General features: G+C 31.1%; 1 protein-coding gene across 3 annotated transcripts in view; it reads left to right on the plus strand.

The window, feature by feature from the left end:
* Window positions 1–8756, plus strand: part of LOC115884779 (TNF receptor-associated factor 4) — a 199008-nt gene extending 190252 nt beyond the window's left edge. For all 3 annotated transcript variants that reach the window (XM_030903466.1, XM_030903473.1, XM_030903458.1), the window contains 2 exons: window positions 1101–1679; window positions 7968–8756. In XM_030903466.1, the coding sequence (XP_030759326.1) occupies window positions 1101–1679; window positions 7968–8321 (933 nt within the window). In that variant the 3' untranslated portion in view covers window positions 8322–8756. The remainder of the gene's footprint in view (window positions 1–1100; window positions 1680–7967) is intronic.
* Window positions 8757–16082: the final 7326 nt, after the last annotated feature.

Below are 16082 nucleotides of genomic sequence, written 5' to 3' on the forward strand. Positions count from 1 at the left end.
CTATAGGGTGGCTCAAAAAAGTGTGAGTGGATCGTGATGATTTTTTTAAATGGAACACCCTGTATGTTATTGCATTTTCAGATCATCTTCCTTTCAGATCATTTTATATAATCTTAAAATATAATCCTACTTACTTTGCTATAAATATAGTAATCTTCAATCATACAGGATGTTCAAAATTCTACGCCAAACTTTCTAAAATGTGAAATAATTTTTATTTGTTTTTTCAAATGGAACACCCTGTATATTAGTTTTTATTGGATGTAGAATTAAAAAATGAACATTTTTTGTATTTAAAGTATTTCATAATTTTTGATAGTTTTGCAGATACGCACACTATTATTTTTCAACGGTAAAATACCAGAGAAAAATCATTGGGTGGCTTTGATAAAAATTTACTCTGGAAGATGTCATATGACAGTTCTTGTATTTTTAATATTTTTTTAAGAAAGGCTCAAAAATATATATTTTTTATATTTACTAATATCTCTAAAACTATTGAAATATATTTACTCATAGGATTATGTAAAGTGGCCAGAAAGGAAACCACAAATGCAATAATATACAGGGTGTTCCATTAAAAAAAATTATCCCGATCCACTCACACTTTTTTGAACCACCCTCTAGAAGTTAAAATATTTTCCTGAAATACATCCTAGCACATACTTTAGGTTTGCACACAAAACAAAATTCCCAAGTTCTTTATTCTAGGAGCTACAGATGCCCGACGCACTATTGCCGAACCCTGTATAGGTATTACCACGTATTACTTGCCCATCTTGCTGCAAAAATTTCGGAAATTAGTCTCGATAGTAAAAACTACAAGCGGACAAGATACTTAACAGAGATATCGCTTACTTCATTTAATGACGTACACTTAAATGGATGATAAAGTGTTTTGTTATAACTTCAAAGAGTTTAGATACCGATACTTTTGAATTCAAGAGAATAGTTTATTTCTATGTGTTCTTAAAAAACACTGATTCTAAACCTAATGTCTTTTGACATAATTATATCAAGAACCTTTTAACTACTGATGCCACATTTCAGTTTGAACTTTCTTTTAGACATATATTTTTATCGCAATATTTTCTTTTCAGAATCACGTAGGTAACTGTGGCTACGAACCCCTCTACTGCGAGAACAAATGCGGTGTGAAAATTCACAGGAGACACTTGAGCCAGCACAAAGCGTCCGATTGCTCCAAAAGACTTCTACCCTGCAGATATTGTACCAAAGAATTCGTAGCTGATACTTTAACCGCGCACCATTTAAAATGCGGCAGAGTACCAATTCAGTGCCCTAATCGATGCGACGTTAACGTTTTGGCCAGAGAAGAATTAGAGAGTCACCTGAAGGAAGAATGTACCATCTCTGTTCACAGTTGTTCGTTTAAAGAAGCGGGTTGTAGATTTAAAGGTCCACGGTTTGCCATGGAGAAACATCTGGAAGAGAACTGCCAACAACATTTGCAGTTGATGTGCAGCGTGGTATCCAAACAACAGCACCAAATAACTTCGTTGAAGAGCGCCTTGTCCAGATTATCGCTGAACTATTCGGGAACCTTGATATGGAAAATCAGTGAATTCTCGAATAAAGTAGCAGAAGCAAAAACCAAAGAAGGGATGGAATTGGTTTCACCTCCATTTTACACTAGTCAATACGGATATAAATTACAGGTATATAAATATTTTAATAAATTTTTAACCTTTGATATAAGGGTTGCCAACTGTTCTCTATTCTAGTTGGGCAGTCATCGGCATTGGAAATATAGGAAATCTCATGCATATTTTGAACTGTCCAAATATTGGCTTCTCTATTGATTTTTCAAGTTACTTGCAATTATTAGAAAGTTTCTGGCAGTATTATACAGGGTGGTCCGAACTGTATTCCGGAAACTTAGGCAGCATATTCTGCAAATAAAAATAAGTAAATAAGGTGTAGAAGTTTCATTTTTGTTTCGATTATTTCCAAATAATTTCTGTCCAAATAACTTTTCTCTCAAAGTAACGTCAATATTTGGATGAAAATTAGTGCTTGGGAGTTTTTTGACGTGAAAAATTTGATTTTTATGTCAATATGACTCCTATTTGTAGGAGACGCCACCTACATGTGTTTTAATTGTTTTGAAGAGTAATAACCAATGACTAAAGAATTCAAGGACAAATAACACCCGAGAGTAAATTGTTACCATGGCACCAAACAGTGCCGTGGCCATATTTTTTTCTTAACTTAGCTAGTTGAAGGGATATTTATATTTTAGATAAATGTTTTGACTACGCTTATGATGTAGGCGGTGGCATCATACTAATTAATTACGAAAAAAATGTATTAAAATGTTAACAAAAGGTACAAAACTAGTATCGACATATAGCACACATGAAGTACATATAATATCAGAAAAATAATTATCGAATTCAATAAGAAAACTTAAGAAAACGCTAAAAAGGTGGAGCGGACTGTTTATTTACCTATGAAACGTAACTCCTGGCTCTTCCTTGTCGCTGCTGTTTTTAGATTTGAAAGCTGAACAACTAATCAGCATTGTAATAAAGTTTATACAAAGTTCACTACACACAAACTATTAAAAATTGCTAAAATTGTCGCTGGTGACCAGCTGATGACTCATTGTTTGCCACCAAAAAAAGGCGTCTAAGGTCACACATTCTGCTGCAGCCCGTAATTGGCGTTACATGTCCTTATATTCTTTAGTCATTAATAACTTTTCGTCCGTACCTGTATAAAACTACTGAGTGAGAAGATATATATTTCTGTAATTTTTTACGTATAAAATGTCTCTTGGTAAAAATCGCTACGACCAACCGTTCTCAAGATATTTAGAATAGAAATAATCAATGCATGTCATTATTGACAAAAAATAAACATGTTGAGTAGTAGTGGAGTGCCCAGAGACTTTTACCTCGGAATTCAATTACTGTGAATGTATTAATATGAAACCTTCTGTATTGTGTTTTATAGATAAAATACTAAAATGTTTACCCATTTTTTTTCGTTGCTTTTAATTTTTTATTTTAGTAATTTTAGTAAATTCTTAATTATTTCCTTCTTAATATTTTGATTTTTCTAATTCTTTTTCTAAGTAAATTTATTGAAATAAATAAATCTAATGCATATTATACACATATTCAGCTTATATTCTAATCATTGAAATTTTGATTGAAATCGAATTATACAGGGTGGCGCGTCATATGCGACGCGGCTTTTGCAAGGAGAACAAAAGTTTGTATTGAAGTGAAATTTTCTGAGCTTATGTAAATCAATTTAAAGTATTTTTTAGAACTATGTAGAGTTCTACAGGGTGTCCCCAAAAAAAGTTACACATCAAAGTTATGTTTTTTGTAATGGAACACCCTATATATAAATTGATTTTTGGATTCTAGTAAAAAAATAAAGGTTTGTTTCATTAGAAAATTATATGACTAAAATGTATAGTTTTTGAAATACATTCAACGGCACGAAAAATGGGCACCTTAAAACTTTGATGTATTTTAAAGGTTAATATATTTTATTTTAATGGTCCGATTTTGATGATTTTTTAAGCGTGTTGCCAAATTATTTGACTTCTTAGTATCCTTTTCTAAATTAGAAATGAAACTCCCCATCTGTTAATTATACGAGGGAAAACAAAATGTTGTTATTTTTGATGAAAGTTTGAAACACCCTGTGAAATATGTTAAAACAGCAAGAAATTTAAAAATTATTTTATCATCTAGATACATCCTTTCTCGATGGTTTGCTTTTGGTTCATCTCATTAGCTTTATTTTTGTTGGAAATATTCGGTTTTAAAGAAGGCACTAACATTTTTCGTAATTTTTACATTAAGACCATGCCTTTGCTTTTGGGCCTAGTCAACACATCTAGTAAGTTCTGGTCCCGAAGCAGTCCTTCTTGACATAAGATTTGCTTCATTTAATCTTCTTCTTGTAGTCCGTTAGTTAATATGTACGGTTCTTAAGTGCAATTCATTATCAATTTGAAAAGCTGGCAAACAGCGATTTCTTAGCGATAAACTTACAATAAGTCGATCGTCTCGATTAGAAGTTCTCATACGAAGGTTCCTGGACGTCTATATTGACGTCCATGAGGACGGTCATGACCATGACCACGTCCATGAGGACGGTCATAATTCAAAGACCATTTAATATACTCTATGGTATTAAGGTATTTTTGGAACCAGAATTTTGTAGCAAATTCACTAAACTCGAATAAATAAATAATATATATTTGACTCACCCTGTATATCTATAAAAATAGTTTTGAAATGTGAACTACCATTAAGCCATCTTGTATGTATGCATTTGTATATGTGTGTGTTTATTTAAATACTAAAGTGAAAGCAACGAATTTAAATAGGTAAATTTTGTAATATATCTTCTTAACAATACAATGCAAAAAGTTTTATAAAAATTCGTTCACAGTAAATTAATTCCGAGGTTTGTATCTCGTAAAGGCTTAAAGCTATCCACTATAGATAGTTATTTGATTAAAATTATAAATTTGAGAACTTTTTATATTTTTAAATTAAAATGATGATAAAACAGTTTCTGTTGAACCTTTGACACAGAAACATATCAAATTTATGATTTAAGTCTAATAACTATTTATTTTTTGTTTTTACTCTTGGCTTTAGGTCGTTGGGGTTGCAAAGATGTTTCTAGATTTTGTTCATTATTTTTTTATTTTATGACGACGTTTCGACAGTATATGTCTTTTTCAAGCCTCTTGAAAAGTCTTGAATATGTCTTTTTCAAGCCTCTCAGTAGACATCGGGTATTGAAATGATAAATGTGTTTTATACAGAGCGATCTGCTAGGAAATACGTACGTGCTCTATAGTAAAGTGTGATGTCCAAAAACAATTAAAACAATAGTTAATATGTGTTATTGTGTTGTCCAGTTTTAACAAATTTTAACTCTGTAAGAATCTACGTTCAAGAGGCTTGAAAAAGACATATACTGTCGAAACGTCGTCATAAAATAAAAAAATAATGAACAAAATCTAGAAACATCTTTGCAACCCCAACGACCTAAAGCCAAGAGTAAAAACAAAAAATATATAGTATACAGGTCAAAGAAACGAAACAAAAAAATAACTATTTATTCGACATGTTTAATTATTTATGTAAATGATGACAGGTATTGATAATTTCGATTCCAATTATCTCGAGATTACAGATATTACTCGTAGTGATCTTTACCAAGAGACCTTTTTTACGTAAAAACACCGTAAATTTATATTTTTTTACTCAGTAGTTTAGGAGTCATATTATCATCAAAATAAAATTTCTCATTTCAAAAAACTCCCAGACACTGATTGTCATCCAAATTGTGACGTTACTTCAGAAATTATTTGGAAAAAATCGAAATCAAAATGAAACTTCTACACCCTGTATCTCCGAAACTAAGCATTTTAGGACAAACATTTATACAAACTTTTTTACTTATTTTTATCTGCAGAATAGGGGGCCGAAGTTTCCGGAATACACTTCGGACCACCCTGTATACACTAATCTTGTCAGTACTATGAATTATTAGTGATGGGATAACACTAGCGAATTTTCTACATTGGGTAGCAAATTTATACGACGCCGTATATGTATATATTTATCCATTGCGTATCTGAGGGACAACATTTTACGGCCTACATCGACAATGCTTCGAAATAAACTAAATCAAGCGAACCGCTCGCCGCTTGCTACTTGCCATTCATCACCGAAAGAATATGTGCCCTGCGCACGCAACTTACTGCTTGGCGCTTAGCGTTAACGAGTACTTACAACAAGCGACGGCGACGGGTGAAAACCGTATTTTTAAATACGAGTGATATTTCGCTCGAGCGATCACTCGGTTATTGACATCGCTTGAAACTCGAGTACTCGATTATTGAAATTAATCGGTTTTTCTCATCACTACTCTGAATATTTGAATATAATACTGTAAAAAATTATCAAAATCGGTCCACTAGAACACAATATACAGGGTTGTTCACCACATACGCCACGGAGTATTGTAGCTAAACGATTAGATTTTTACAAATTGTAAGTTTTGAGTTCGTTGAAGGTCTATTAGAGCTACAATTTAAAAATATTTTTACAAGATACAGAGTGTCCCAAATAAGTAAAAAATATTATAGTTGTATTTTTTTAAATGGAACACCCTGTATATTATTCTATTTTTGGATTCTACGATTGAAATAAAGGTAAATTTGATTAAGGGTTATCACACTTAAACCTTACAGTTTTTGAAATATTTTCAATTTTATGAAATTGCAGTAAAAAAGTTAAGGCTTTATTTCTCCCAGGGTATCAAAGTTTTTAGTACTGAGTGTCCAAAAATTTATATTAAATAATTACTAGCTTTAAACGGCAATAACTTGTTTAATTTAAATGGAACACAAATATTTTACGTGAATCAGATGCACAATATAATTGTCTATCAAATTGTATTATACCATTTTTTGCCCATCTCTTCAAGTTTTCGTAGAAAATGCATTTTCTTATAATTTAGACCTCATTTATCACTATACCCATGGAATATTGACATTTCAGATTTTTTTATAGCACCATAATATGTACAAATTGTACAGGTGGTAAATATTGCAAGCCCATTGGCATACAAAAAAACTATTTAAATCTTTGTAAAAGTGTGTGCCAATTAAATATACCACCATTATTTCCTACCAAAAATACCAAAAATTAGTTAATTACATTCTTTTAAATTGTTTTAATTGATAAAATATTCTAAATAAATGTGGATTTGGCTCAGAAATCAATATAATAATAAGATATAAAATTGAATGTCTTTGGTTTTATAAATAAGCATTCGTCAATAAATGAAATAAAATTTATAAGGTGTTACTTTTTACCACACAGTCTAATACACACACAAAATTCAGTTTTTTAGTATTTGGAGCAATTATTACTACAACGTAAACAGTCAATTAATGTAGTTTGAATACTGGGATCATATTAATTGGTCCTCTTTAACAGAAAATATTTAAACAGTTTTTTTTTATTTTTTAATTAAATAAGCGAACTATATCAACAATATTAGTATCTGTACCCTTTGAAAATTTGTTACATTTTTAAAAATAAGCTAAAATGTCAATGTTCCATGGGTATAGTGATAAATGAGGTCTAAATTATAAGAAAATGCATTTTCTATGAAAACTTTTTCTCTTGGAAGAGATGGGTAAAAAATGGAACAATACAATTTGATAGACAATTACATTGTGCATCTGATTCACGTAAAATATATAGGGTGTTCCGTTTAAATTAAATAAATTATTGCCGTTTAAAGCTAGTAATTACTTAATATAAATTTTTGGACACTCTGTATAAGGTAGTAAAATTTTTATTATTGCAACACAATATCTGATCAATAAATAATCTTCAGTAAATATTTAGTATTAAAAACTTCGATATCCTTGGAGAAATAAAGCCTTAAATTTTTTACTGCAATTTTATAAAATTGAAAATATTTCAAAAACCGTAACGTTTAAGTGTGATAAACCTTAATCAAATTTACCTTTATTTCAATCGTAGGATCCAAAAATAGAATAATATACAGGGTGTTCCATTTAAATAAATACAACTATAATATTTTTTACTTATTTGGGACACTCTGTATCTTGTATAAATATTTTTAAATTGTAGCTATAATAGACCTTCAACGAACCCAAAACTTACAATTTGTAAAAATCTAATCGTTTAGCTACAATACTCCGTGTCGTATGTGGTGAACAACCCTGTATAAAACTTTAAAATACATGAAAATGACCGTTTTCGTGCCCGTGAGTGTAGTTATTTATTCAGATTTATTTACCGCAAATTTCCTATTTTAAATTGCTCATGTGATCATTCAACTACTAACAAAGCCATAGCTTAGTTAATGATCGATTTAATGTTGTCATAAAAGTACTTACATTAGAACTTTTCTTTTTTCAGGCATCGCTGTTTCCCAATGGAAATGGAGCAGGCGAAGATAGCCACATATCGGTTTATATCAAAATCCTGCCCGGCGAATACGATGGTTTGCTAAGATGGCCCTTCGCCCATTCCGTCTCGTTCACCTTATTCGACCAGTCCACCTGTCCGGAAAAAGCCTGCAACATTGTCGAAAGCTTCATTCCAGACCCGACGTGGAAAAACTTCCAGCGGCCCAGTAAGGAACCCGATTCCCTAGGGTTCGGCTTTCCCAAATTCGTCTCCCACGAAATGCTCAAGAAAAGACATTTTATGAAAGACGACACTGTATTTATTAGAGTTAAAATAGACCCCAGTAAAATTGTAGCAGTGTGAATTCAATCCTTTATTTTTTTTGATTCATTCTTTAGCTGATCTCTCAAGTTTGTAAATATTGTAAATACTCGACGCACTTATTGTATATTTTTGTACAAACAGGTAAAACATATAAATTTGTTATTACAGTAGCCATTATATGGCTGTTATTTTTTTAATGTTTGTATGTCTGTCTCTTGTCTTGTTTCGTTAGTATTAGGTATATACACTTTTAAGATGTGAGAATACAGCTTTTCTTAATACTTATGTTTCTTTTTGTGATAGCTGGAGAACGCCAAAGGAATTGTGTTGTATTCTAAAGTAACGTAATTTAAAACAGTTTTAATTTTAACGATACACATAGTCACTTTTTTAAGATATAGTTTTATATTTTTGAACTAAAATATCTTGTGTGAATTACTATCATTTATTTGGTAAAATAAATAATGACTTTAAGTGAATGGTTTTATTTTATCCTTATTTTCTGTTAACACTTGCTAGTGCCAGTACATAACTAATATCAGAAAAACTCTAGGTACCAACTTCTTCCGTAGTGAGAAAGAAAAACGAAAAAAAAGTAAAAATTACCAAAACGACAATATTTTCTTAATAACTCTTGAATGACTCTGAAATTCGTTCAAAAGGGATTTTAAGTGAACCCTAAAGAAGCTCATATTCAAAAAATTCATGATTTGGACCAAAACTCATTGCATATTTTTCATAAATACATTGTTTTCGGCACCACAATTTATTGATAATTATATACAGCTACTTCGGTTTATTTAGAAACTTTGTTGGTATAGTTTTGACTGTTAAGAAGAACAGTTAAAAATAGGTAAGAGAGGAGAAAAACAAGATAGATATACAGGGTCGCTGTTATGTATGGAAACAGTCGATTATTAGGTAAAATATGGGAGGTACCGCAAAAAGTTTAAATACAAAAGTTATAGGATTTTTAAATATCTATCAGCAAGTAATAAATTCATGAATACAGGGTCGGTCATAAAGTCGTGGCACATCAAAGCTTTATATTTTTAAATAGAACTCCCTGTATATTATTACATATTTCAATTTTTCAGTCAATTCAAGCAAAGATCGATATACACACAATGTACCTCAAACCAACCGTTTCCGAGTTATTGAGTTTTGAAAATATCACTTCAACAATTTCATTTAATTAATTTCGATATGTTCAGTTTCATTTATTAATGCCATTCTGCTGAAACTGTGATACTTGATAATATTTGACATTAGTTCTCAAGTTTTTATAGATGTATAAAATGAGATTATATCAAGTCTGGACCCATATAACACACAATATCCGCAGGATATTCATAGAATGTCGGAAAGTCCCATTATAAGATCATCTTATAAAGACATCTATAGGATATCCTCCAGACATCCCGAAATCCTGTAGATGTCTCAGAATAGAATATCCTATGGATATCTCTGTCGTATATCTAATGTACATCCAGCTGAGATATTCAAACATGCTCATGATAATAAAATATCCTAACGATATCCTCTAGATATTTAGGAAAAATAAATAATGTACTACTTTTTATATTACACAAAATGCAATAAACCATACAGATAGATATATAGTACGTCAAGGCAACAAAATATCCTGTTGATATCTGTCTGGTATCTGTTGGTATCTTCTGGAATCTAACCTGGATATTTATGAGCTTGGCCACTCCCAGTAATACAGAGAATTTAAAACGCCCGCGCAAAAAATTTTCCACAATCCATCTCTATAGTTGTTTGTTTTTGCATCGTGTATTATTAAGTTCTTTGATTTAGTGAAGTTCTAGGTGAATTCGGTCGTTTGTCGATATTGGATGGGCTTAAAAATGACTGAAACTAACAAAACTGGTTGAGTTTGACTTAGTTTTTTCTTATACTCATAGTTCTAGCCTTGTTCTAGCAGAAATTCTATCCTAACCTCAACTAATGTCGAAAAACGACGAACGACTCAGGGTCTCACAATGAAAAATTTGTGACAAAATTATAGGTGAAAATTTGTTGAAAAGCGCTTGTTCTTTATCCCTAAACCCATTTTCGTGTTTGATCTACTCAAACAGAAATCCTATTTTTGTGTTTAAATTGTGAGTTTCTGGAATGTGTGGTGTTAGAAATTATACCTGTATCCTGTGTGCTAACTTTGATGTAAACTGTTGCTGCTAGACATAAACTGCTAGACTCCATAAAGGGTAGTATAATCTGGTATAATATACCATACCATCGAAAAAAACGGCATCAGAGGTGGCTTGGAAATGAAGATTGCTGTTATTTTGTATGTAAAATTATATGGGGAATGTCATCGATCGTAATTTTTCAAGCCAATTGTACGCCAATTGATTTTCAAGCCAATTGTTGCCAATTGAACGTCGTTTTTTTTTCGATAGTACAGTATAAATTGAAAGGTCTTAACTCATACAAATAGACTTCTAAATTTTGACGCAAAATTCATTGACATAATATGTAGGTATATTTTAGAGCTGTTAATAAAAATATCCAATGAATGACGTCAAAATGTGGCTAAATAAAACTAAATCGCGAACGTTTTTACTATATACTAAGGATGAAGTAAGTATTGCCAAATAAAAGTCATATAATGTCCTAAAAATATTCTATAATGCTCCCAACATCATCCTTGGATTATCCTATAAATATCCCAAATAATCGTAAAAGGCTTGCCTAGGGATGTCTTGAAGATGACTTTTTTGTCCCATCTGGATATCCCATAAATATCCTCCTCTGGTTTTTGGATATGCCTAAGATATTTTACTATATCCTTGGTGGATATCCTCAAGATATCTATAGGATTGTGTTGTGTTATATGGGGAAATTTCAAAATTGAAGTTTAACATTTCAATTCTTCAATTTATGTACATTATGTATTACGATTATTGCTTAAAACTGAAGGAAGAATTGAAATATGCATTAATATACAGGGGGTTCTATTAAAAAAATGAAACATTGATGTGCCACGACTTTATGCGCGACCGACCCTGTATACTTAAATTTACTAGTGGCTAACAGGTATTTGAAACCCCATTACAACAGTATCACAGTTTCGGCAGAATGACATTATTAAATGAAACTCAACATATCGATATTAATTAAATCAAATTGTTTAAGTGATATGTTCAAAAGTCAATAACTCGGAAACGTTTAGTTTGTAGTACATTATGTGGATTTCGATTTTTGCTTAGAATTGAAGGAAGAATTGAAATATGCAATAATATACACGGAGTTCTATTTAAAAAAATTAAAATTTGTTGTGCCACGACTTTAGAACCGACCCTGTATAAATAAATTTATTACTCGCCAATAGACATTTAAAAACGCTATAATTTTTGTATTTAACTTTTTGCGGTACTTTGTATATTTTACCTAATAATCGACCATTTCCATACATAAAAGCGACTCTGTATAGATTGTGAGGATTCTGTGCCTTTTATTCCATTTATATGAACTCACACTGAATAATGGACGTTTGTTAAGGCAATAGTGTTTACTCTTGATCATTTATCTTGCTTCCGTGCCAAAATCAATACAAATAGGTAAAAGCAGATGTCAAAGGTGTTGATGATATTATCTACAAATTGCACACAATAAAATAAGCATGTTTCTAGTAAAAACATGTTCATTATGAAAAATGTTTTATGTGTATTTCATAATATGGGCATTTATGATTCGCAAATTGATACATAAGCACACCTATACCAATACAATATACATATAATTAACTGTGACCTATGATGGTACTACAAGATAATAGAAGAATGAATAGGCGACCTCGCCTCTAATCGGTGTTGCCATATTGTAAAGGATTTATCCTTTTTACATAGTATTCGACTTATAATAAAGTAGTATAAGGACTATTTAATATATCTATGGAATATTAAAACCTACTTTATTAAAATGCAGTATTAATATCTCAAAATATTGATAATAGTAAAGACGTGACAACATAGGCTGGACGAGGAAAGTTTGCTTTGTTTGGTTTGACTGCCCGTGCCCTAAAGGCGTTTCCCATCTATAAAAAAAATTGTTTGGTTTGGCTGCGGTCGAGTGTACCCAGAAGTAAACGTGTACAAAAATGATTGTTTGACCGCGTGTAGATGTAAATAGTGTAGTCCATATTTTATTTTAAGTCTATGGTTGGAATCATTTGGGGCTCTTAATTCTCTAATATAATAAGTCTAACTGAAAAATATCAATAATTCTCACATTTGCATTACTTGTCGTTCTGTATAAATTAGTATGTGGTATAATATTGTAAGTTTCTTCCGACGTTTATAAGATCTAAGGTTTCTTCACTTGTCAGCTGCCTAAGTTTCTTAACTTTGAGAATAATGCTTTATTAGATGGAGAGTTAAAAAATGAACTTTTTTGGATTTAAAGTATTTCAAATTTTTAATGGTTTCGCAGATACACGCAGTATTGTTTTATATGGCTTTTTCAATGGTAAAATGCAAGAGAAAAATCATTGGGTGGCTTTGTTAAAAATTTAGTGTGGAAAATGCAATATGAAATATAAAACCGCGAATATCTGCGAAACCGTTAACAATTTTGAAACACTCTACAACACAAAAAATGTTCATTTTTTATTTCTCCGTCTATTGAGAAAATAATATACAGGCTATTCCATTAAAAAAACGAAGATAAATTATTTTATATTATAGAACGTTTGGCGTAGAATTTTGAACATTTTGTATGATTTACGATTACCATATTTATAGTAAAGTAACTTCAGACCATCTAAAGTAAATACCTAATATAGTTTTCATTTCAGGACAGTTCTGGTATTTTTAATATTTTTTTAAGAAAGGCTGAAAAAATATATTTTTTATTTATTTATTAACATTTCTGAAACTATCGAAATACATTTACTCATATCTTAGGATTATGTAAAGTGATCTGAATGGAAGCCAAAAATGCAATAATATACAGGGTGTTCCATTTAAAAAAAATCATCTCGATTCACTAACACTTTTTGAGCCACCCTGTAGAAGCTAAAATATTTTCCTGAAATACATCCTAGTACATACTTTAGGTTTGCACTTCAACAAAATCTTTTAGTCTAGGAGCTACATACAGATGCCTGAGACACTATTGCCGGACTCTCTATAGTATAGAGATACTACTGTATCCTAAAAGCAGTAGTCATACCCTTCCCCGTTCATTTTTTGAATTTTAGGTGTTCCAAAACTCTCCGTTGTGGTCATCAATGCGTTGGTTTCTGCGGCGATCTATGTCCAAAATTGTGCAAAATTTGTAATGAGGAGGAATTGACAGAAATATTTCTTGGAAATGAAGATGAACCTGAGGCAATATACGTCATGCTAAGAGATTGTGGTCATGTTTTTGAACATACCGATTTAGAAAATTGGTTAAAAACAGATGAAGATCAAATTAAGTATAAAGTTTGCCCTAAGTAAGTATACCGGGTGCGTCTCAAAAGTGGCTCACCCCCTATATCTTTTTTATTTTTTCAGATAAAACAACGAGTTCTGGTATGGTAGTATATGACATAAATTAGGATTGATTGACATATTTAACTGTTATTGGTCACTTCCGGTTTCACCGGAAATGACTACAACTTTTGATTTTTAAATAGCACCCTAGGTATTTTTTTACTTTATTCGATAGAAAATGACGCTCCGAATAGAATGACGTATCATATGTCAACTTTTACATTTTCGCATATGGTTTATTTGAAATTGTAACATGCCGGTCATAATGACAATTTGACTCGAAAGACCAAGTGTGTGGTATCAAATTATTCGTAATTTTTTTTTCCAAATATGCTAATGAGCCACCCTCGTTCCATTTGAAAAAATTGAGATATGATTAAAAATACGATTTTTGCATGTTTTAACCGGCCAGGACAAGATACTAAAAACACTAGACAAAACTATTTTTCCAAGGCTCCTTGCTTAAAATTTAGTGTTTTTAACACAGTCATGGCACTCTAGATTAAAATTTAAAATACAATTTGTTTTTGAGCGAATATGTCAAAAATTGACATATGATATGTCATTCGGTTCAGAGTGTCATTTTGTATCGAATAAAGTAAAAAAATACTGAGGGTGCCATTGAAAAACTAAAAGTTGTAGTCAATTCCGGTGAAACAGGAAGGGATCGAAAACAATTGAATACGTCAATCAATCCTAATGTATATCATATACCAACATACCAAATCTCGTTTTTTTATCTGAAAAAATAAAAAAGTTATAGGGGGTGAGCCACTTTTGAGATGCACCCGGTATAGGATGAGTCAAAACTAAATTTTATATTTTTTCTCCAATATTTTAAAACGGACACCCTATATTTTGTTTTATAGACCAACCGATATTTAGTTTAGACCAACCGATATTTAGTTTATTTTTTTTTGGTTTATTAAGCGCTTTTTCTCTGATATTACCCACAATTCAAGAGTTATTTTAGTAATTCATTACTGAGAATAATTTATTAATTTAATTTCTTTTATATATGTTTAGATGTAAGACCAGCATTACCACAACACAAAGATACAGCAATTACATAAAAATGACTCTAAAAGATATTGTTGAAGTTAAACTGAAATGTTTGGGCGATGAAACGTCAAATGAAGACCTTAGGTTAACCATTAAAAACCGACTTTATTTGTTAAAATATCAGTATGTTCCACTACGTAGAACAGGTGAATTTATTTATTTTCATTGTTGTGTGTGTTTAAATGTTTATTATACAGGGTGAGTTTCCTAAGATGTTCTCTATCTATCGGAAATTACTCTCGGTATCTCGGAAACTACTGGAGATAGAGAGTCGGTTAAATGGGGAAAGAATTGCAGTTTTGTGGGGTCATAAATATGCGCCTTTCAGATTTTTGAAAAAGTTCATGGCTTACTAGATATTTCGAAAAAAACAAATTTCGGCTATTTTAAAAATTGTCCAATTCCTTTATAATCTATTTTAGACAAAAAGTTTTCAGATAAAAGTTGTAGATAATCACATCCTTAATGAGATTATGTCCTCCGTTTTTTTCTAAAGCCTGTCATTTTTGAGATATGACACAAACATGTTTTTTTTTAATGGAAACCATAGTTGGCCATGACTGCATAAAAAGCGCCATTTTTTTAAGCTTTTTAGAGATATAAGCTATAATATGTTTTCTTCGAAAAATTACTGAATTATAGCCAATTCTTATCATTTTTAAACAATTTCACTTAGCCATGGAAACAAGTTCAATCGCCGTAGCTCTATCTCTATCATAATAATGCAGACTGAGGAATAGGAAGAGGTGGACCAATTGCATGGGCCTCCTCGATCACCTGACCTATCCATTTTAGATTTTTAATGCAGTATGGTTAACAATAAGGTTTACAAAAAAACTTATGAATTAAGAGAGGCACTCGTTGTGGCGGTACGAGAGAAGTTTAATTAAGTCGACCGGTCCTTCTGTGAGAATAGGTAGTAATTCACTTTTAAAAGATGCAATTCAAAACAAGGGCGGTTTTTTTGAACATTTTCTAAAATAACTTAAAATGTATGTAGTGATATTATTTTTTTAAGTTTTAGTTTGTGTAATGTAAATTGTAAAGAACCGCTTAATAATTTATTCTGACTTTTTATAAGTTATAAATCATAACAGAAGGAGAATACCATACAATCTAAGTGAAATTAGTCTAGAAAGATAAGAATTAGCTATAAATAAATTTAGCTTTTCAAACATGTCTTAAAACCCGTTCTCTAAAAAACTTAACATTCACCGGTCAACGTATCCTCGAA

This window comes from Sitophilus oryzae, unplaced genomic scaffold (assembly GCF_002938485.1).
Source record: "Sitophilus oryzae breed Bouriz unplaced genomic scaffold, Soryzae_2.0 scaffold_111_pilon_pilon, whole genome shotgun sequence".
NCBI classification, from domain to species: domain Eukaryota; kingdom Metazoa; phylum Arthropoda; class Insecta; order Coleoptera; family Curculionidae; genus Sitophilus; species Sitophilus oryzae.